The sequence below is a fragment of the Tetrao urogallus genome (assembly GCF_951394365.1).
Source record: "Tetrao urogallus genome assembly, chromosome: Z".
NCBI classification, from domain to species: Eukaryota; Metazoa; Chordata; class Aves; order Galliformes; family Phasianidae; genus Tetrao; species Tetrao urogallus.
Window position 1 is genome coordinate 59,386,638 of NC_136816.1, and position 22,955 is coordinate 59,409,592.

Below are 22,955 nucleotides of genomic sequence, written 5' to 3' on the forward strand. Positions count from 1 at the left end.
TTGGCTACTCCAAGATATACAGCAAGTCAAACTTTCAGGGTACCTCTAAACATTTTCTGCATAAATACGAATATATCAATCTGCAGACACAACTTTCCTTTGCTTATTTGAGTAAAGCGTGCAATTACTTGGGCTTGAATATTTTGTGCATACATTTCCAGGTCTGCCAAAAATCCCCTTCAAGTTCAAACAGTTACATAATTAATGGATATATCCCCAGCGATCCACTTGACAATAAAAATTTCTTGGAGTATCAGCTGGACCCAGTAAAACAAGTTGAAAGAAATTCAATGAATTTCAGTAATTATCATTCAGAGTTCTGCAGATGCTTCTGTCTTTTGAAATGTCATTACCTCAGTTGCCATGTAGTATTTGGTTCATTTTCAAAGTTTGAATGTTCTGTAGCTGACAGTCCATTAAAAAGAGAAAATTTTGAGTATGATATTTTCTCTTTGAAAATCAGAGTGATAAAAAACTGTGATTGCTACATACAGTTGTCTTATTGCATAATTTGGGATGAAAAGGGATTCCGCATATATATAGGCACACAAAAATATGATTAGGTATTTTCCATATTAAAAATGTTAGAATCTTTGAACTCAGTTACTCTCCAAGAATGAGTAACACTTGAAAGTACATCCTTGAGTATCACAAAGTGACATAAGGCCATTTTCTTCCTTTGATTCATTCAGATGTGTGTTTAATTTGATTGCTCCATGTTCTGATCTCTCTCTCTTTTTTTTTTAATGCACTGGAGTTTAGAAAACATTGTGAACACTGCATGTTTATCTAAGTTTTAAATTGTACAGTCACATTTTTGAGGCAGACCTGAGGAAAAAAATCTTTTTTTTTGTTTTGTGTTGTTTTTTTTCTTCATTTCTCCATTTTCTTCTTTAGCGGCCTCTTGAAAAATCCAGCCTGCAGAAGAGAAATGAAGTGAATAAAGAACTACTTAAAGCTAACAGCCCATATTGGTAGCATTTATATGCTAAGCTCTTACCACTATTTTCATACTTGCAGAACAGTAAATAGTCATTTAATTTTTTATAAGTGAAGTACAACATTGCTTTTCCTGGAACGGAAAAACTAAAGAGACGTGTCACAAAAGCAGACAAAAAGTGATTGCTGAATCATTGTTATGTGCACATGGTGTCAATGATAAAAATGCTTAGTAATATCTAGAAGTCAGATAAACAAATCATTCTTAATGCATTTCAAGATTTTTTCAACAGATTATGTATGTTATAAATTAAAAACCTACAGCCTTTAAACTTTAATATAGACAGAATATTTAGCTTGGAGAAGAGTGCCCACTTGTGGCAATAATTACACCACAGGCTTATCTTGCACAAAGAAAACCTTGCCACACATAGGCAGCACAAAAGCAAAATAACCTTACAGTTATTTTCATAATATACAGTTATTTTCATAATACACAGTTATGTATATATCAGTATGAGCTTCAATGATCAAGCATTGCAGGTTACACCTCAGAAAAATGTAATGTTACTAGTCATTCTGTCATTTCTCCAAGATCCATTCCAATTTACCTATTGGATAATTTTAGTGTCCAGGTTCGTATTATAAGGAGGATGGGAAACATAAGCATATATATATTTTATTTTCATGAAGATGTGTAGCTTACCTTCCACAAAGCAAATATGAGCAGTGCAAGAATCAAGAGTCCAGCGAAGATACTCAGAAGGATAACCCATAAGGGGACTGAACCTGGAGGGAGTTCTTTGGAAATCTTAATCATGGTCTGCAAAGTGTTCAGAACGTAAGCAATAAATAAATTGTCCGTTTAAAATATCATCAGAGCAGCATGACTGTTATCATATGCGCTGAGTTTCCAAGGTACTACTTCAATCTAAGAACAAGAATTTGCAGGAAGGAATGGAGCAAAAAGCATTAATAATAGGAATAGTAAAGAAAACACAATGTATAAAGTAGAATCACTTATAAGTAACCCAAGAGGGCTTTGAAAATACTACCAATTCATTAAAAAGATCATTTTAATTATTCTTTTATCCGCAGATACAGGAAGCATTTACGCTGCAACAGGCAGAAGTAATTCAGACACATCCCAGGCACACGGGTTGGCTAATTCTGACATTTGGCTCAAATGTGAATTCACTTACTTCTATTTTGAGTAGGATAGTACATTACAACAAATGGCAATCAATTTGCTAGTAATGAATGAGAACAAATGATCCAATGAAAGATATTCTATGTAAATCCCTGAATTATCATGTTGTTACCTCCAATTTTTGATGGTCATTTCTCAAAATCAGTGATGAGTTTTCACTCCGAAGTAATGCTTTCACAACAAGGGTTAAGCTGTGAATACTTGCCTGGAAGAAGAAAGAAATGCCAATGGTTTACAGTAGGTATTTTGAAGTATAAATCTTTGCAGAAATGAGAAATTTGGAAGTGAAACTTAATGCTCAAGTTCTGGGAGAGATAATGAAAACTCAGATTCAAAAACTGATCAAAAATCCCTTACAGATTCAAAAAGTCTTTCCAGCTTAAAATTTACTCAAAAGTAATATGCTTCAATATAACCCTCCATACATCTGCTGAATTAGAATTTGTGGATAGGCTAGAAACTAGTTTAAAAAAAAGAAAAAGTCAATGCAGAAAAAGTAAGAGTTTTCTTTCTAACATGTTTTGAATTTCCTTTACAGTTCTAAATACTCTAAGGTAAATAAAACATGGAAATTAATTTGTAGAAATCTAAACATTTTTTAATACTTGAGAATATGCAGACAAGAAAATTAAAGATATAATTTCAATAAACAGCGCAAACACTGATTTATTTTTTCCAAACTTAAAGATGGGATTTACTTACTTTTATGATGGTAGGTTTCCATACTCTCAAAGAAACATTCACTTGAGATATGTCAGATGGGGCCAGGGCACAATCAATAGATGCACAGCTGAATGTATCACACTCCTGTTTAAAAGTCAGCAACATGAACTAATAGTAGTAGATTTTTCACATTATTAAAATAAAAACGTGTAAACATACTATACCTATAGATCATTGTTTTGTTGTGATATTAATCCTCAAAGGGTATTAATTTTTTTTATTATTATTTTTTTTTTAATACAAAAACTACACCACAGTATGTAGAATGAGTTGAGATTCTTATGATACGGTAGAACAGCTCCCTATGCAATCCCTTAGCCTGTAGAAACCTCAGTTACTGCAGCTGTGCAGCAGAGTTCCCTGACAGAAGCATAGCCTGTAATTGCAAGCCATACTTTTCTGCCAGCACAGCTACAGCTTAAACATTCAAAATTGTGGGATATCTAAATTGAGATAGGAGAATTCAGGTGTCTTTACTTACCAGCTGGAAGTACAGCAGACATGTTTGATAATTTGGAAACATGCTAGCCCGGATTGTTACCACCCCTATGAAGGATATATGATAAGCATGGCAAAACGCTCATCTCTTGGCATGGTTTCATTCGTAACAGAAACTGAGCTTGTGCCACTTGCATCTCTCTGCTGAGTAGGTAGTATGATGTCTTTCTGCTCAATATGGCAACATAACTATGTTCCTCTGTCTGAATGTGAGAAGCTAAACTTTTTCATACTGCTCCAGCAACTACATTTCTAACAGTTGTATTTGAAAATATTTTTAACTGATTATCTGAAAAGTTGCAAAGGAAATGAGAATTATCAATATTATTTGACAATTACAGTGGGAAAATGAAGGTGAGGTTTACTCATCTGTCCAAAGTGCTGCCATTATTTACACATTTGTTGAATTAAAAACCAAAAACCAAAACAAATAAAAAACATCAAAAAAAACCCAAAAAACCAAAAAACCCCCAAGCCATAAATTCAGTTCTACATACAGTTTTGTAGCCAGAAATAATAAAAATATACAACTAGTCCTACATAAAGATACCTTTTAAGGATATTAAACAAAGTGATTTTTCAGAGGATGTAGTTTGACATAAGTTTTTATATACTAACTTCAGAAATGCTCAGCTCAATGTTAATAAATGTAAATCTAGGTTGAAAGCATACACCACAGGGAGGCTTACCATAATTGTATCCTTTGTAGGTTCTTTTATTTTTGGCAGCACAAATGATTTTCCAGAACCGATCTTTAGGTGATCTACGGGATAACTAGATTTGCAGATAGCATTCTGTTAGAAGAAATAAAAAAAAATGTACTTATTGCTTGACAATCCAACCTGTTACCATTAGAAGGTCTTGGAAACAAGACAACATTAATAATATTTTATATTTAATAACATCAATATTTGCTAATTGTAATAGTGGTAAGCAAGTAAATGCAATAATAAAACCAGACATTGCAAGAGGGCAGAAAAGCAAATTCAAACAGCATGGATATTTAAATATCATTACATAAACAAACAAGCTTTTTATGAGATAATAACTTAAATTTTATCCAGTTGCTTAAACATCTGTAGAAGCAAACAAGGTCCTCCTGGAAGATGACTGCCACATGATCCAGCAAGAGAGCAGGCTACTAAGAGAGCTAAATAGTTTTTGAATGGGAATCCAGAGCTTTCTGCCTTAGCAAAAGACTAGTAGATGAAGTGCAGGATGCAGGAGCCAGGGAAGAGGAAAGAGTGCTGGATCACTGCTGACCCTTCATGACTCCTGCAAGGGCACCTGACAAACCATTTGATATATTCAGTGCAGAGGAAGAGTGGAGAGCTTTTTCCTTTTGCTTCTTTTTTATTATTATTATTATTTAGTTTTACTTTACTTTTTCTTTAGATTCAGGATATTCACTTTCACATTACCATAGCGAAGAGATATTGCGAATTTCCTGTGGTCCATTTTGATTTGTGAATATATATGGAAGCTTAGGTGGGTTAAATGTGGTCATTGGTTAGGAATGACAATAATGGGGGAAGGAATTAAAGAACAATCATAATTTCTTTGTACACTAAACATAAAATATTCTGATTTTTTTTTTTTTTGTTTTAAAATGAACCTTGAAATTTCATTTTTTACCATTTATTTTCTTTTTCAATGGTGCTGCACATTACAACTAATTAAACCATGTGGGAAGAGGTGTGTTTCTGTGGAAAAGATGAATGACAGAAAAGGTTCATGTCACCACTTAGTGATATTTGTTGAGCTATTCAATTAGTAAAATAGATCCTAGTTTAACATCTAGAGTCATGGGACTTGCTGGAATTGTGATCTCATCCATCAGCTGTGGAAGAGTGAAATGGAAAAATGAGGACTGAAGACATGGCTTATTACTCCTTCAATATGTCACAGTGCCCCAGATAAGGAAGAAGACAGAAGATTGCCCGTGCCAGAGAACAGACATACAGGAATGCTAATTTCAGAATGAAGAATATTGAAGATGTCATGGACATTGAGCTCTAGATTTAAATGCAGGGCTAGAGTATTCACAAGAAGCACTGCTAAGAATGGAGACAATCAGAAGCTCAGTAGCCAGAACTAAGAAAGAAAGTTCTGCCCCTGGTATCCCAGTCTGAACTTCTCAGCACTTGGCAATATACCAAATCAACATTTTTATATTCCAATTATTGCTCAAAGCTGTTTTAAACTTGTTCATTTCCTTCTAATAATTCTTTTCTGTCTTCCTATGAAATATTCACATATTACTAAAACAAAAGCATCTAATCTTTTAGTCTAAAGAGATGTAGGCTATGAAGCAATATATAGCCCCAAATGTTTGCACTTTTTAACATGAAAAAAAAATGTTTTAAACTTAATAGTAAAAATAATGGTAAAAATACAAACTGCATTCTTACTTGGGAATGTGACAATGCTGTAATGTAGAGAAGAGTGTTTTTGGCCGTTGTTACATCAGGATACAAGATTTGCAGTGTGAGATTTGGCATTGGAAAATGTTCACCTTTTTCAATCTGTAAAAATGAAAAAGTATTTTGATTAATACCTTCTTATTTTATTGGTAGTTGATTGTATTTTTTTACTTTTTCCCCCTTTAGTAGTAAGCTGCTTGATGAGTTATGTTTATGAGACCACAAATGGTATGATCTGCAGTCTACCAGCTGTTTTACATTTCAAAATCCTTGCTTTTGAAATGAGATGAATGATATCTAAAAAAGCATCTACAAAAACTCAGGGTTACTGGATTTTAACTTGAAGAATAAGAGAAATAATTGTGAAAAACACTGTAGGTGGCCTAAAAAACACAAAATATTTGCAACTGCTGCTTAGTGAAAGCAAGACCTTTTCCTTGGCTTGCGTTTTATAGACAAAGTTGATTCAGAGACTTTTATCCTGACTGTGTGCAGAATCGTAGTTCAGCTTTGCATCTGACACTGGGAAACAAGGATGCTCTCATGATAATGCTAGATTCAGCACTACTGCAACTTGAGGCTGGGCTTCTACTCCTGTACGTACATTTTCCGAGAGATTTTGATTTGCAGTATGCATTCCATTAAGAAGACAATGTTCTTAGATCACAGCATTCACCTGTTCCCAGCTGGCTGGATTTTGGAAATATCTATTCTAAACTGTAATGGCCAAAGACTAAGTTTACTCGCGTGTGCAGTCGCTCTAAAATACACTTGAATTACTCCACAGCAAACGAACCATTCTGAAAACTTCTGATTCACCTTACTCCAAAGCAAGCAAGAAAACAAGTGTTAAATATTGTCAGAAGTGTCACGTACTCCGTAACTTGAAGCTATCACTTTAAATGACCCAAATTAAATGAGAAAAAAAAATACTTTTATTTTTCCTTACCCTATAATGCAAAGTAACTTCATCCCCTATCTGCTCTGTTGTGTTAATAGCAGTAGGAATGGTTTCATTTGCAGCAATTATAACATGGTGCTCTTTGAAAACACTGCAGGTTAAAAAACAAAAACACACAAACAGTAAGAACAAAAACTTCATAAAAACTCCAAGTGAGATAATCATATAGGTATTTTCATTATTTTGTTAATCCTCCGGGTCTAGTCTTGCAAATAAGAGTGTAATGCTGCTTCCACTGAAAACAACTCTTCCTTTTCTCAGTAGTGCTCTCCTGTCATATACATTTCAAATGCTGTGCACAGTAAAATCAATGAAGTGAACAAATATTGCCTGCACAATTCCTTATTGTGAGAGAGTATGGCCATGTGAAATGGGCAGTGTTCACATAAAAGAGAGAACAAAGCATTCTTTTAAATTTGTCTAGAGAAGGATGGACTTGAACACTTGAAATACACTCCAAATGAATAATTTAATATTTACACATGTACACCATGCCTTGTATTCTACTGATAATATTGATGATGGATGGAATTTAACTGAATTCCAGCTGTTTCTGAAAATATAGTGTAAGATCTGCATTAAAGCTTATCTTAGAAGTGATAAAAACAAACCCCTGTAAATATAAAATTAAGACTAATTTTTGAAGACAGAAATCAAACACCACACCTCACAATATTACAGTGATAAGAACTTGTGTCTGCCCTTGTTTCCCTTCTTTTGTACCTGAAATGCCTTTGAATGAGTACAGTAAGAACAAAAATAATCAAAAGCTGCAAACTGCAAATCAAATTTAAATTGATACAGAGGAGCTACAGCAAAATGCAGTAGTCACTGTCACTTATCACTTCACACGCCTGCTCTTTTCAGTGAAGCTTGTGCTTCGTTTTCATGAGACTGGAAATTGTCATTTGTAGATACTGAGCACAGCTCAAAAACAAAACAATGTTACAGTCTATTTGAACACCTGTCATTTACTATGCTAATAAACAGAAGCACAGTGAAGCATGAATACCTTACAAATATTAATCCTACTTCGTATTTTACAGGAATTGTAACTTGTCCTCTGTTGTCTCTCAAGGTCTCAGGTGGTTCTTCACTGTCACTAAAATAAAACATATGCCACTCATGTCAGACTGTGATACTCATCTGCACATGCAACAGGGATACTGGGGGCAAGAGGTACAAAGAAACTGAAATACACACAGTTCTTGTTATGAAAACCTACCAACCAGTTCCAGTCAATTACTATCTTCTAAATAAAGTTCAGAAGACTATTTCCAGTAAAAAAAAAAAAAAGTAAGTCCTGAACAAGACCCAGCTCAGAAATGCATCTTTGTTGAAATTACAGATTGCTGACTGGATGGAAATTGAACAAATAAGGACCATTATTTTCATACCATCTACGTATTTTGCAGGGAGAGCAAACACTGAGGGCATGTTCATCTCTGATTCATTCAGTTCTATCACAGAAAACATCCTCAATGTCCTTGCTCCTTGAGGGCGAGACATTTTTGATAAACTGCAATTTATGATAACACATATGGTAAGTTTGTAAGAGAATAAACCTTTTCTGAAGGTAAAACCACCACTTTCTGACTCACTTCTGGCTCACAGGATCAACAACTTTTTATTTAGACTACTCAGTCTACTGCAGGACCAAGTACATCTTTAAAGCTTCCAGCTCTATAGGTTGTTCAGGTTGAAAACAGTTAGTTGTAGAGCATTCTAAAAAAATCACAGTGTAAACAAGCAAAGATTGCAACTAACCTTGTAGCATATACATCAACAGTGGCATTTTCCAGGAGATATGATGCATTGAATTGGAATGATATTTTGAAGGAAATCTGTTTGGAGAAATATATTGCATGTATTTAAAGAAAAGAAAAAAAAAAAAAGAAAAAAAAGGAAAGAAAATCACATTAATGAAGTAAGTTTGGGCTGAAGAAAAATGAGTAAAATTATGCTACTTTTACCTGGGATCCTTATTCATACCTTAACCTTTTCTATGAAGGAATTTATTTTTTTGAATTTTCCTCCAACATAGAGATAAATCTAGAAGTCATCACTTATTAAACAGTAGCCTCAAAATTTTCAGAGCCAAGAAACCTCAGCTAGTCTTATTTCATAGTGTATTAGAAAGACATAGTTATATAAACTTCAGGAGAGCAAACTTCTGTCTTCTTAAGGAATTAGTGAATGCTGTCCACAGGGAAACTGTCCTTAGGGAGATAGAACAGAGCTGATAGTTTTTAAAGGAAACCTTAGTAAAAGAGCTCTTCACCTCCCAGTATAAGAAAACAAGCAGAAGAGGCAGGAAACCAGCATGGTTGAACAAGGACCTGCTGGTCAGGCTGAAAGATAAGAAGGAAAATTACAGGTAGTGGAAACAGGGACAAGTGGCCTGGGAGGAATACAAAGATGCCTTTGGACACGCAGAGATGGAAAGCGGAAGGCAAAAGAGAGTGCAGTTTCTCTGATAGATGAGGAGGGAGAACTGGCAACAACAGACATGGCAGTAACAGGGAGAGGCACTCAATGAGTTCTGGCAGTCAGCATTATTGCACTAGTCTTGTCCATGAACCCCTAGGTGGCAGTCAGGGGAGCACTACAAGTCTAAGATAGCCTCATTAGGCTCAGTGTGTACAACTGCACAAACTGGGCTGAAGCCAGTGGGACGAAATTCAACAAGACCAAGTGCTCGGTCCTGTACTTTGCGCCAACAACCCCAGGCAACCCTACAGGCTGGGGGCAGAATGGCTGGAAGACTGTGTATGGGAAACAGACCTGGAGGCATGGGTCAATGCTTGCCTAGACAGGAGCCAGCAGCGTACACAGGTGACCAAGAAGCCCAATGGTGGTGGCTTGGATCAGAAACAATGTTGCAGCAGAAGCCAGGAACGGATCATCCCTCTGTACTCTGCACTGGTGAGGCTGCAACTGGTATACTGTGTTCAGTTTTGGGCCCCTCACTAAAGAAAGACATTGAAGCCCTGGAGCATGTTCAGAGAAGGGTAATGAAGCTGGTGAGGGCTCTGGAGCACAAGTCTTGTGAGGAATGGCTGAGGCAACTGGGATCGTTCAGTCTGGAGGAGGCTCAGGGGTGAACTCGTCGTTCTCTACAGCCACCTGAAGGGAGGTTGTGGAGAGGTGGGGGCTGGCCTTTTCTCCCATGTGACTATGACTAGAGGGAATGGCCTCAAGTTGCACTAGGGGAGATTCAGCTTGGATGTTAAGAAATACTTCTCTGAGAGAGTGGTTGTTTGCTGGAATGGGCTGCCCAGGGAGATGGTGGAGTCACTGACCCTGGAGCCATTCAAGGAATGTTTAGATGTTGTACTGAGGGATGTTGTTCAGTGGGAAATATTGATGATTGGTGGACAGTTGAACTGAATGATTTTAGGTGTCTTTTGCAATCTTGGTGGTTCTATGATTCTGAGTATATGCAGCTGGTAATGTGAATCCTGGGGTCATGAAAGAAATTGCTGATGAGGCTACAAAGCCATTCTTCATCGTATCAGAAAGGTCATAGCTGTAAGGCGAAGTCCTCCCTGATGACTGGAAAATGGAAAACATTACTCTCATTTTTAAGACAGGAAGAAAGGAAGACCCAAGAAACTACAGTCTGGTGATCCTTCTCTCTGTACCTGGGAAGATCATGGAGCAGATTCTCCTGGAAGACATGTTAAGGCACATGAGAGATAAGGAGGTATATTTGAGACAGCCAGCATGGCTTCAGCGAGGGCAGACTATGCCTGACAAATGTGGTGACCTTCTGTGATGGAGAGATGACATGAGTGGAAAAAGGAACAGCAACTGCTGTTTTCTACTTGGACTTGTGGAAGACCTTTGACATGGACTCACACCACACCTTCAAATTGGAGAAATATGGATTTAAGGGTTGGACTATCAGGTAGATAAAGAATTGACTGGATGGCTGTAGCCAGAGGGCTGTGGTCAACAGCTCTGTATCCAGGTGGAGGCTGGTAATGAGCGGTGTCTCCCAAACGTACATCTTAGAATCAGTGCTCTTCAATATTGTCATTATAGATCCCACATAGGCAGTGGAATTGAGTGTAATTTCAGCAGGTTTGCAGACAACACCAAGATAAGTGATGGAGCTGACACAACAGAAGGAAGGGATTGCAATCCAAAAGGACCTGAACAGGCTTGAAAGTGGGTGCATGTAAACAGAATAAGATCCAACAAGGCCGAGTGTAAGGTGTTGGACTTGGATATAGGGGTAATCCCAGATATGAGCAGACTGTGAGAATAATTCATTGAGAACACCCCTGCAGAGAAAGACTTAGGGGACATGGTGGATGAAAAGCTGGATGTAAGCCAGCTTACAGTGCTTGCAGCCTGGAAGGCCAACAGTATACTGGCCTGCATCAGAAGAGAGGTGGCCAGTAGGGAGAGGGAGGCCTTTGTTCCCCTCTGTTCTGCCCTTATGAGACCTCATCTGGAGTACGGTGCCTAGGCTGGCATCACCAGCACAAGAAGGATGTAGAGCTGTTGGAGCAGGTCCAGCAGAGGGCCGTGAAGGTGATCAGAGGTCTGGAGCACCTCACCATTGAAGAAAGGTTGAGGGAGCTGGGATTGTTTAGTTGTTTAGTTTGTAAAAGAGAAGGCTCTGGGGAAACCTCATTGTAGCTTTCCAATACTTGAAAAGAGCTTATACGCAGGAGCGGGGGGGCTACTTTTTACATGATCTGATAGTGATAGGACCAGGGAAAATGGCTTTAAACTAAAAAGGTAAAACTAGGTTATATATTAGGAAGAAATTCTTCATAACGAGTGTGGTGAAGCAATGGAACAGGTTGCCAGAAAAGCTGTGGGTGCCCCGTTCCTGGAGGTGCTCAGGGCCAGGTTGGATGGGGCCCTGGGCAGTCTTAGCTGGTGGGGGGCAGCTTTACTTAGAGCAGGGGAATTGGAACTAGATCATCTTAAAGATCCCTTCCAACCCTAACAACTCTATGATTCTATGATGATTCTATAACATCTGATCAGTGTATTTTCTATAACATACCCAAAGCAATATTATATGTGTTTAGAAACAGAACTTTCTAGTCAGGTGTGCCACTTGCCTTCTGCTAGTATGACTGATATGACTGAAGGAAGTGTATATACACTTTTTACATCATCACATACCACAGGTGACTCTGCAGGTTCCCAAAATCAGATGTTTTCCTGTTTGCCTCAGTGCACTGATTTGCCCACAAGGGTGGGTGATGAGAAATTTATGTTGGGAATAGCTTAAGACAGTTTTTGGGCAGTACTGGACAGTTTTTGGGTGTACTCCAGAAAAAAAAAAAAAATTTAAAAAAATTTCGAAACAAATGCCCGGGCCTTAGGACAACATGAAAGAATTAGGTTTTTAAGGTAGGAAAATTGTTTACCTCTTCTTCAGGTTTTAAAAATGGATATCCCACTTTACAGGTGATGTTGTGATTAGACTCACAACTATCTTTCTGTATATCCTAAATAAAGAAGAAAGTGAAATCATTATCATGCATAAACTTTTTGAATTCTGACTAAGCATATATATTCAAAGGCTGCTAAAGGTTCCTATTTTATTATGTTGGCCACAGTGTGTGGATGCAGTGGAAGCAGATGTTGAACTCCTGGCTAATATCCCATTGCATTTCATTGTTGTGTGACAGATGGCAGCAGAGGAGCATGCAAAAACACAGCTGCTTAGGAGATGCTATCTGAGGCTGGATTAAGGAAGGCACTAATCTGCAAAGCTACAAAGAGAGTGCTTCTATGTCAAAGGAGTATATTGGAATGACAGGAGACATTCTGATAAATAATGAGGCAGTTCTGCATAGATAAGTATATATTCTACATGTATTATATATATATTCAGATAGATCTGAAGTGGTGATTGATGGTTCTGGCATTTATCTGGGATGCAGCTATTTATTGACAAAGTGGCACTGTGAAATCCATCAGCCATTTTTAGATGGTGCAGCAAAGTTGGCTTAAGACAAAACAAATACATCCCTACAGAAGTATAAGCAAGGATAGTACTTCCAGTGAATATTTTTTAATCAAACAAGATGATGTTAGAGCAGTGAAATTAAGTCTTAATACAAAGGCTTCTTTAGATCTCCATAGCAATATAAATTATGAAAAATGTGATGAATGTGAAAAATTCCTACCTCAATGCCAGCAAAAATAATATTTGGAGAATACTGAACCAAAGCTCTGGTATTATAGGCACTGTCTTTTTTGTTCTTGATAGACAGCTGGATGGTGAACCTATCATTGCGTGACTTGACAATGAATGGAGAAGAGCTGTAAAATAAAGTACCATTGTTGGATGTCTTAACTTTTTATATATATTCTTAAGAATAAAAAGAAATATCTTTTAGTGTCCATACTCTATTGTTTCTGTTTTGGAAATCATGGCACAGTATTAGCTTATCATTCTAAAGATTTTATATTATACATTCAAATTTTGTACAGTTATCAAGCAATACAATAAACCCAGAGTAGTTACCTGTCTCCAGCTATGCTTGCTTTTACATTCAGAACAAGATCTGAAATGCATTTATTTTTGGCTCCACAATCTTTTGTGAAAGGAATCTGCAACAATAGTATTTTTATTCTCAATTTTATTATATTGATTATTAAAATCAAATATTTGCATTTTAAATCTTCATCTAACCTTATATAAGCTCTCCTTTCAGACATTCAAAAAGTATTCCCTAATATTAAACAGTTTAACATGTCAATATTAGCTTGGAAAAGAGAAGACTCCGGGGAGACTTCATTGAAGGCAGCTAATAAACAGGAAGGGAGTCAATTTTTTACGTGATCTGAGCGTGATAGGAGCAGGGGAAATAGCTTTAAACTAAAAAAGGCAAAACTAGTTATATATTAGGAAGAAATTCTTCACTGTGAGAAGGTGAAGCACTGGCACAGGCTGCCCAGGGAAGCTGTGGGTACCCAACCCCTGAAGGTCCTCAAGGCCAGGCTGGATCGGGTCCTAGGCAGCCTGAGCTGGTAGGGGGCAGCTCTGCTTAGAACAGGGGAATTGGATCTAGATGATCTTTAAGATTTCCTCCAACCCAAGCCATTCTATGAATCTGTACTGATTCTTCAAAGTGTCAGGTGAAACATATAAGGGAATGATGAGGAAATTCAAGTGATTCATCTAAGTTAGAAAAATAGGCAAAAGGAGAAGTATGAATGATGCCAAGAACTACTAAGATATACAACTAATATTTCCCTGCCAAAGAAAAAAACAGAAGACTGTACAATTACTCTCTATCTTCATTTAACTCCAGACAGCTTTAAAGCTAGGGATTCCTATACTGGTTCCCAAGAACTACTTGAATTGAATTCTTCACACCTAAGCAGATATTTAAAGGACATATCTATTGGATGGGCTTAAAAACTATCTCTCTTTGAACAATACTTTCAGGTCTTGTGTGGGATATGTGTTTTACCTTAAATATTTTGTTTATTAATACAGAATCTTGCTGACTTACATATTCAGATACTGAATTTGGCAGGTTGTTGTCAAGAACAGGTCCACTCTCTGGATCAGAGAAATTGAACTCCAGCAAAACCTTTACAGAGTCCTGAAAGTCAGGCTTGTCCTACAAGATAAAGAAAATAGTATTGCTGTTATGGACATTCACTTTAATACCTAAAGCTAGTTAAGGAGGATAGAAAAGCTAGTTAAGGAGGATAGAAAAAAAAACAACAACAACAACAAAAAGAAGGCTGAGATAAAATATTTTTCAGTCACACTGTCACCATCCTAGCTAGATAAATATTTGAATGCTTACAATTGATGATAATGCATTTAATGTGCAAGCCAATCCTTATAAATAACAACTAATGCTTCTGTGTATGTCATTATCATAAAAATGTCACACAGCAAGAGAGTTTCCACCACAGTTTCATTTAAGAATATCTCAGAAATGTCAGCTGGTAGACTTTCCTTTTTAGTTGTGCTTAAAGAATCAGTAAGACAAAGAAAAACTAGTATCATCTTCACTGAAGTCAAATTGAGGTTGCTGCTAAGAAATATACTGCATACTCAAGCAAACGTTAGCTGCCATTTATCATTAGTTTTGAATTACGTTACTGCTGTGAAGTTGCTAAACATTTAAAATGTGGGGAGCTTGTAATAAACACTCAGTTCACCCTGCACATTAGTTATAATCTGGGCAATTTCATTCCTGTAGTTGCTAATTACATTTCTTCTTTTACAGTCAATTAGTATTCTCTATTCGCAAACCTAATTTGAGAGTTTTTGATTAGAGTTTTATTAGAAGAAATTGCACCAATAATCAAATTAAACTTACAGCCTATGTGCTCCAGCAGTTTTGAATGTGCCAAAACTATTAACTATGATAGTTGCTTAATTCAACTGAAATGTGTTGTGCTCGTTTCTAAGACAGATCCATAACAAAGAGACAAATGTAAACAGAGCATTTAAAAAGTAAATAGTTTGCATCTATGTACATATACAAATATCTAAACAGTAAATGCACTTCATGCACAGTTTTAGGATTAAAAAGTCCAGTTTACAATTAACGGAATACATCTGGATTATTACAGTGCCAACTAGAGAAAAACATAGCCACTTTAAATGATTTACTTGCCAACATGTAGAAGTTATGTTTAATACATTGTGACCCTTTGATAGTTATATTTTTTTGCATTTTCCTCTCATGAGTTTCCGTGAACAAGCTTCGAGATATCTGTCTTTGTGCGTCAAGAGTAACCCAGTACTGTAGACCTGCAAAGGAAATTGAGATTAATATTCTCCATGATTTTACCTCCAGACATTCTTTTTTGCACTCTTAAAAAGGGAGTTGTATTCAATTTTTGGAGAAACAAACTAATGTGGGCATAACATTTTTGTAACATATCTCAGAGCTTTCCTACTTACTGGATTCAAATATATCTTCCTTTGACTTTAGTCTGGTCTTAAAACAAATCGTGGCATTTATGCATATTGTTTTTCTTTTGTTTATCTGACAGTTTTGCTGTTGGATATTGATACTTTTGGGCATAAACTGCATAGAAACATTTACTTCAGCCACATCACGAGACCTTAACAAAAATAAAACAAACAAATGAAAATGTTAGAGGAAGCATCTTGAAGACAATATTAGCAACTTATTTAATTGTTAAGAATGAACATATAAAATTTGCAACACTGAACACTGAAATACACACATATTATAGTCTAAATAATTAACTATACACTTATTACCCATTATCAGTAAGCAACATATTAAAGAGAAAATAGTCACAGGGTCTCTCCACAGTCTGTATTTGTTTCAGACTGATGAAAGGAAGTATCTCAAAAAGGCATTTAAGGAACTCTAAAGAGCTGATTCCACTTCAAAAGAGACTGAAGACCCAGACTGATTCTTAAGGACAGCCTCAGGCAAACAAATTATTATACAAGGGCTAGAGGCTAGTGTGTCATTTTTAGTTTGTGGATAGATAAACAGGCTGGGATTTACTACCATTTTTTTCCCACTTTTAACACCCTTCTGCCCTGCTCCCCTGTAAACCTTTGCTTTGGATCTCTTCATTCTTGGCCTTAATATGGAATATGCCAGTGTAGTAAATCATGAGAAAATGGCAGAATGGCTTCTTTTCCCCCACATTTATGATTTGACATGACAGTGAAGAAGCAGATGAATCCTGTACCCAGAAAATGTAGGGGTGGCAAGAGTTGTATAAAAGGGCTAGGTGGCAGGAAGGAAAAGGACAGGAGGTCTGGGACCCTGGGAAGAGCAGCGTGGGCTGCAAGCTCTTACTTCCTCCTCGTAGTCATCCCTTACTAGACAAGCTCTGCCTTTCCTCTTTCCCATCCTGCATGCACTGTGTGTCACTTAGAACAACAAAAGCTTTGTTGCAGCTGCATGGTGACCAGACTGAGGAGCAGGTCAAAGTTAAAAAATGAACAAGGAAAATAAAGGGTGAGAGGGGACCGGGTGACTTTTGTTCCAGCTGGATGAGATTCTCAGCTAGTTCACTGCACGGCTGCACAAACATTTGGGAGGAGAGCAGTAAGCAGTGGGACTGTTCAGCCAGTGCTACTCCTGCCCAAAGAGAAAGCCAAACTTCCATATGAAGAAGTATGCTAGTCACTCACACGTACTCTCCTATGAAGCAACAATATTAAATGAAATCCACATGAAAGAGTTTTAAGAAAAAATTTGCTTTACCTCACACTTAACGATAGTTATAAGAATTGGCTTAGCATTGCTGACCTGTCTATGGAGCATTTATCACACTGGACTATACGACTCACTGAGAATAAGTGGAATGTATGTGGCATCCCTGTTCATCAAAAACATTTCAAGGAATCTCTGGAAAAGAGTTTTTTGATGTTCCCGCACATAAACTTGTGAATTCATTCCAGTGCTGACAGAACAATAAATTACAGTAATATAAATAAACAAAAGCTGCTGTAAGCATTGAAGGCCAAATTGGAAGAGTGAAAGATTCTTTTAATACTGTCAAGACTTAGATTAGATATCCATTGCAACAAAATGATGAGAAACTTGCAGAACGTAAGCAGTTCTCTCTGGGACAAATCTTTACTGTCTTAATGTGAATATTGGGTATTCTGTATACTACTGTAGAAAAGACCGGTTATGGAAGATTCCAGCTTTTGTAAGAACAGAGATCTTAACAGACATTATCCTACATAAAAGTTGGAAAATGCCACCAAAATTGAAGATAGAAAATATTAATCATAAAATGTTATCAAATAAATGATATTGATTTATTTGATAAAATGTTATCAAATAAATGATAAATTATATCAAATATAAATTTTGATTTTGTTTTTCGTGGGGTAATGTAGATCATAACTTTAAAAGTCTGAAGTTATACAATTATTGTACTTAATGCTAATCATTGCATCCTGATACTACAAAGATTTTGATGCATTCTTTTCTATACTGAAAGTTGTCATATTAACTTTGCAGAACATTGGAGGAAGATAATACAACAGGGGAAAGGGCAGAGGAGGAATGGAGTGTAGAACAGTGTAATTGATTGTGTTTAAAGAAGGTTAAAAGTTTCTGTGATATTTTTCTATGTTAGGTTGCAAAAGTTAGAAGTCAGAAAAACAGAGCCAGAAAAATGACTTTGCTAAGGAGTCTTCTATAAGCTGTGAAATGAAAAAAATTCTCAGAAAATCTGTGGCTTTTAGGTGATCTGTGTTACATTCCAAAGTTGTACACTTTTTTGCTAAAGGGTGAAATAGCGGAGAAAGCCAGCAAAGATGCAATCTGGTGACACAGGGAGCTTTTATAAAGACAAGTCAGCAGATAAATGCTAGGAAATCTGGCAGTTTGAGGATGGTAAACAAGACCTGACAGATGGTTAGAGGGGCAACAGGATGGGGAGCTGGCCTAGAAATTGCCTTACCAGAGAGAGAATTATGAAATAGCTTTAGCTGTGCTTTAGAAATGAGAGATTAAGTGTTATCTCATTTATTTATATTACTGCTATTTTTATCTTCTTCCTTCAATGTACGTTGCTTGTTATTCCATTGTAATTGTGATCTTTTGTCAAACAAACAATGTCACTATTCACCAAATAGTTTTGTTTTTTTTTTTAAGTTTCTTTTGTAGGGTGTCGAACTAGAATTTTATTAGTAGGAGAGAAATGAGTTGCATTGTCTTAGTGATTCCCTTACATTTGAACCTATCTTTCAAATTGCTAATAAAATAATATATGGCATAAAAGAAAATGCTTTCTCCCAACTCCCTTATTTTACTTTGTTCCACAGGTGGAATCAGTTTCTATTCTGAATATGACTTCTGAGGATAGCAATCACCAGATGCGAAGACCCTAAAGCATTCTTATATCCATTAGTATTATCTAGAACATTTTATATTACTTCCAGAGACACATGAAAATATGAAGAGTCACATCCAGTGTCAGAGTGAGATGAAACCAGTACAAAATCAGTATTCTCAAAACAGTCCAAACTGTAGTGTAACCAAGTTATGTATGTATCACAAGATAAATAAATGTTTATTTTCTAGGCTGACAGCTGCTGTGAATATCCATACCAGAAGAGGGCAGCCCCACCAAGGCCTCCAATAGTGACATCAATCAGACCGTCATCGTTTAAATCCATTTCTCCATGCACAGACTGGCCAAAAAATTTCACTTTCTCCCCATCTCCACCAGATGCAATACGCTGTGAAAAGCATTACGAGATTTATAAAGTGCAGGCTGATTAATTTCTTAGGAACATGCAACACGCATTTGTTGGCAGTTAGATGGCTTTTAAACTTTTAAAATAGATTTAAAATCTATTAAATTTTCTTTACAATACTCCTAAAAAGATCACCATGGTGAGAAATATGCTGTAAATATTCAGAATTACAAAATATCTACTTTTCTGGCTGCATAGAATATACCAGGAGGTTTCTAATAAAAACATTTAAATATATCTTCTAACAATATAGAGTCAAATTTGGTTAAATCAGACTGACTTTAAAAGTACCGAACATTTTAAAAAAGAAATTATCATGGCAAGTGAACTCACAATTTGATTCTGTGTTTGAAAGACATGCGGAAATGAGAATTGTCCTACACAGACTTACAGAAGCTGCCAACTTGTAAAATTTTACTTCATACCTGTGTATATTTTTTACTGATTGTGTTGCCATGGCCATGATAAATATAAACAGCTCCCCGATGATCATCCTCTAAGGGAGATCCTATTACAATGTCATTATACCCATCAAGGTTGAGGTCCTTCACTGCAGCAATTGCAGTCCCAAAGCGTGCTCCACAGGGTTCATTCTTAAGAACTTTGCAGGTGTCATGTTTTAATGGTGAGCAGCATGTTTGTTTTATAGGTTCAAGACTCATCTGATACTCAAACTTTGTCTGTGAAAGGACAGATTTAGAGTTAGTGGATTTCCACAAACATTTTAGCAATGCGGGTTTTAGAGAGCTCCTATACAGAAGACAAACTGGTTAAATGAAACAATTATGTACTACTCATAATGACTGAGTGCACTGTAGAAAATGATTCTGTAACTATAACATTTTTAAGCAGGGGGTGTGAAAGACAATCTCACTCCCTCATTTCTGTATCTGCTTATGCTATACGTATGCTTATGCTTTAATTAGTTTTACAGGAAAGCACAGTGTCATAGAAGTATTTGGATGTTACTATAAGTGATCCACTTCATTCTCAACACAGTGAAAATATTTCTTTCAAAGACAGTCTTTTAATTTGAGAAGGTAAGCCAAGCTTCATAGGAATCATAGACGGCAATACTGTTATCTCTTACATAGTTTGAATTCTGTCCTCAGCACAATCAAACTCCATGCCCACACACACATACTCTTCTGGCCAACAATGTCCAGTGTGCATGAGACCAAAGCCACACATACAGCATGATATGTAGCCAATCTTTCCAAGAGATTAGCCCTAAGAATTTAATGATTAGTAAAAAAAAAAAAAAAAAAGGCCATTGCTATGCCTCCTTTGTTTGAAGATGGATAAAAGTAACAACAGGAAAAAAATTTCAAACACTTGCAATTAGAGGACTCTGAATTCTTGTTTTCTAGCCAATGTTATTCACCATCAATCTGTTGTTGGCAGCACACATGTAGAAACTGGAAAAGCTATTTGTCAAATAGACCCAGTTTCTTCAGGCCCTTTTTCTGCCACTGTGTTTTAGGACACCATTACTTCTAGGACCTATTGTGATAATAATTGTTATCACAATTGTAACAATACGCAGTAATGTTGGACTAAAAGAGGGGAAAAGAAGAAAAAAGATATATATAGAAACTGGGAAGGAGGAACTTATCAAATGACTAAAATCATCTGAGGTACTCCTTAATCTAGCTGTGACACACTAAAAAGTTGTTGAATGTATGGGATTTAGATCTAATTTGGGGAGTCACAAAAACATTGGAACAGATACTTTCAGGATGGATGAGCCCTACTTCTCCCTCATGCATGACAACAGAAAGAAAATATGATATAAAAATTAACCTTGTAAATTTCTGTCTGTATTTTGTTGCAGTTTAGAGAGTAGTGTTTGTCTATGCAAAATACTCTACTAGAGTAAAAATGAAAAAGTTTGAGAAGTATTCAAAAATAATCAGTAGTACACTCTCTGTTCTTAACAACATGTTTCTCTGCTTTTCAACACATCATTCTTCCCAGCTCAAATTATAATATTTCATTAAAATAAGGATATGAAAACAGGAAGGAACACAATATGTTGGTCAACAAATATAATCCTTACCTTGTTCAGAGCATACACATACACTTTCCCTTGTTCCTCTTTTTCAGTTCCCATATATGTAGGAGCTCCAACAAGGAGAAGGTCTGTAAATGAGTCTCTGTTAATGTCAATTGTGGTGATAACACCCCCAAAGTATGAGCCAATCTGCAAGAACATAAAGGTATAAATCAGAGGTAGAGTCAGCAGCATCATGCAACAGTTCTGATTCCAAGATCTATTTTACAGCAGCTTACAACAATACCATATGTCACCATTATGAAGACATTTTCTTTGCTATCTAGAAGACCCTTTTGGTCAGTTTGCCTTAGAAGCTTGTTTTCTGTCCAAATTTGTACTTGCTAAGGGGACTGACACCTCTCAGTAGAGAGAGTTTGAATAGAATTGTCCTAGGGAAGCTAGTCACAACAGTAATAAATAGAAAGAGGACAACCAATGTTCTTAGGCTTGCCAAGGAAAAAAAGTGGGATTATAGAATGATTTGGATTGGAAGAGACCTTAAAGATCACACAGTTCCAACCTCTTGCTGTGGGCAGGAGTGCCACCCACCGGATCAGATTGTCCAGGACCCCATTCAACCTAGCTTTGAATGTCTCCTGAATGCAGCTTATCCCCTCCCAGTGTGTAACTTAAATCTCCTCTCTTTTAGTTTAAAACCATTCTCCTTTGTTCCACCTGTTTCCAAAGTGATATGTTCATAGTCTAGGCACAAGGTGTGGGCTGAATCTAACATTAATCTACAGCTAAGCTATACACCCTTTATTTCCTTTACAATCAACATGAAAAGTAGTCCTTTCTATGCTGGATATTGGCCTCAGATGGGCCATATCACTCAAACCTTAAAAACACTTGCTTTTCTTCGTTGACTCTAAAAGTCTCCAAGACTGATTAGCTGAGATGCAGATGTCAGCTACAGAAGATGAAAATCAGATTTGTCCTGATCAAAGATTGTACTGCAGCATAGAGAGACAAGAGTCGGCAGGTCTTTCAACTTGTTTAAGCAAGACATTATATTACCTTCTCTAATTAAGTAGTTACATGTTATTTTTTTTCCTGAAGGAAAAGCTGCTATTCTATATAATGATAAACTATTCAATATTTCATGCTATATCAACTGATTCTCCCCCACAGAATGTTGCTTATCACAACTGTTTCTTGCCAATAACATCTTTTCCAGGCAGAGGATAAAAAATTGCCAGTCCAGAAATGGCTATAACCACTTTCACAGCAGCAAAGGTTTACCCCACATACAGTAGATTTCCAAGAGTCTATGACTGCTTTACTTCCTGCTACATAATAGACCAGAGCATCTACCTAAATTTGTTTCTGATCTTGTAATCTTTCTGATTATGACTCACAGTTCTATTTGGTTCTTCTGCAAGAGTTTTCTCATTTGAAATCATTGTTTCTATTTGTCGTGCTGTATTCATCTCGTATGCTAATCAATCATGAATGCATACTTACTTGTTCTCCTTTTAACCTCTGAAGTACTTGCACTTCTCTTCCTTCCATTTTATAAATGATGACTTGACCAGTATGATTGTATCGTGGCTGTCCTGCTATGTACAGCACACCTCCAGGTGTCAATGCTGAATTTACGGTATAGCCTACGAAGCAGAAAAGAATTCATGATGCAGTACACACAGAATGCATCTGAAATACTTGCTGTGATTCAGATGCTTTCTAATGCCTGGCTCTACAAACAAATGCTTACTCTTAATTGTACTAAAGAACAATACCAGAGTCAAATGAAGGTGTATTTGTCTACAGGCTCACAGTCATGAGCATCACTGTGTCATCAAACTTGTTCACAGGTTGGTAAGTTTAAACTTCAGCAGAATTTTTATAATGTACAGTTTGCTATCCTTAGGGAGAGTAAGAGGATGATGGTACAAATGAAATAGAGTCATCATCATAGGATCATAGAA

At 36.6% G+C, this 22,955-nt stretch overlaps 1 protein-coding gene across 1 annotated transcript in view; it reads right to left on the minus strand.

Moving 5' to 3' along the window:
- Window positions 1-822: 822 nt before the first annotated feature.
- The window catches only part of ITGA1 (integrin subunit alpha 1), a 72,129-nt gene continuing 49,996 nt past the window's right edge, over window positions 823-22,955 (minus strand). Inside the window, exons 12-30 of the mRNA XM_079548063.1 lie at window positions 22,492-22,634; window positions 21,031-21,174; window positions 19,397-19,651; window positions 18,823-18,953; window positions 15,666-15,829; window positions 15,376-15,512; window positions 14,251-14,361; window positions 13,257-13,342; window positions 12,916-13,051; window positions 12,151-12,231; window positions 8,522-8,598; window positions 7,767-7,856; window positions 6,743-6,845; window positions 5,782-5,895; window positions 4,060-4,164; window positions 2,852-2,956; window positions 2,262-2,354; window positions 1,646-1,762; window positions 823-918 (exon numbers count right to left, since the gene is read on the minus strand). Of these exons, the coding sequence (XP_079404189.1) occupies window positions 874-918; window positions 1,646-1,762; window positions 2,262-2,354; window positions 2,852-2,956; window positions 4,060-4,164; window positions 5,782-5,895; window positions 6,743-6,845; window positions 7,767-7,856; window positions 8,522-8,598; window positions 12,151-12,231; window positions 12,916-13,051; window positions 13,257-13,342; window positions 14,251-14,361; window positions 15,376-15,512; window positions 15,666-15,829; window positions 18,823-18,953; window positions 19,397-19,651; window positions 21,031-21,174; window positions 22,492-22,634 (2,237 nt within the window). The 3' untranslated portion in view covers window positions 823-873. The remainder of the gene's footprint in view (window positions 919-1,645; window positions 1,763-2,261; window positions 2,355-2,851; window positions 2,957-4,059; window positions 4,165-5,781; window positions 5,896-6,742; window positions 6,846-7,766; window positions 7,857-8,521; window positions 8,599-12,150; window positions 12,232-12,915; window positions 13,052-13,256; window positions 13,343-14,250; window positions 14,362-15,375; window positions 15,513-15,665; window positions 15,830-18,822; window positions 18,954-19,396; window positions 19,652-21,030; window positions 21,175-22,491; window positions 22,635-22,955) is intronic.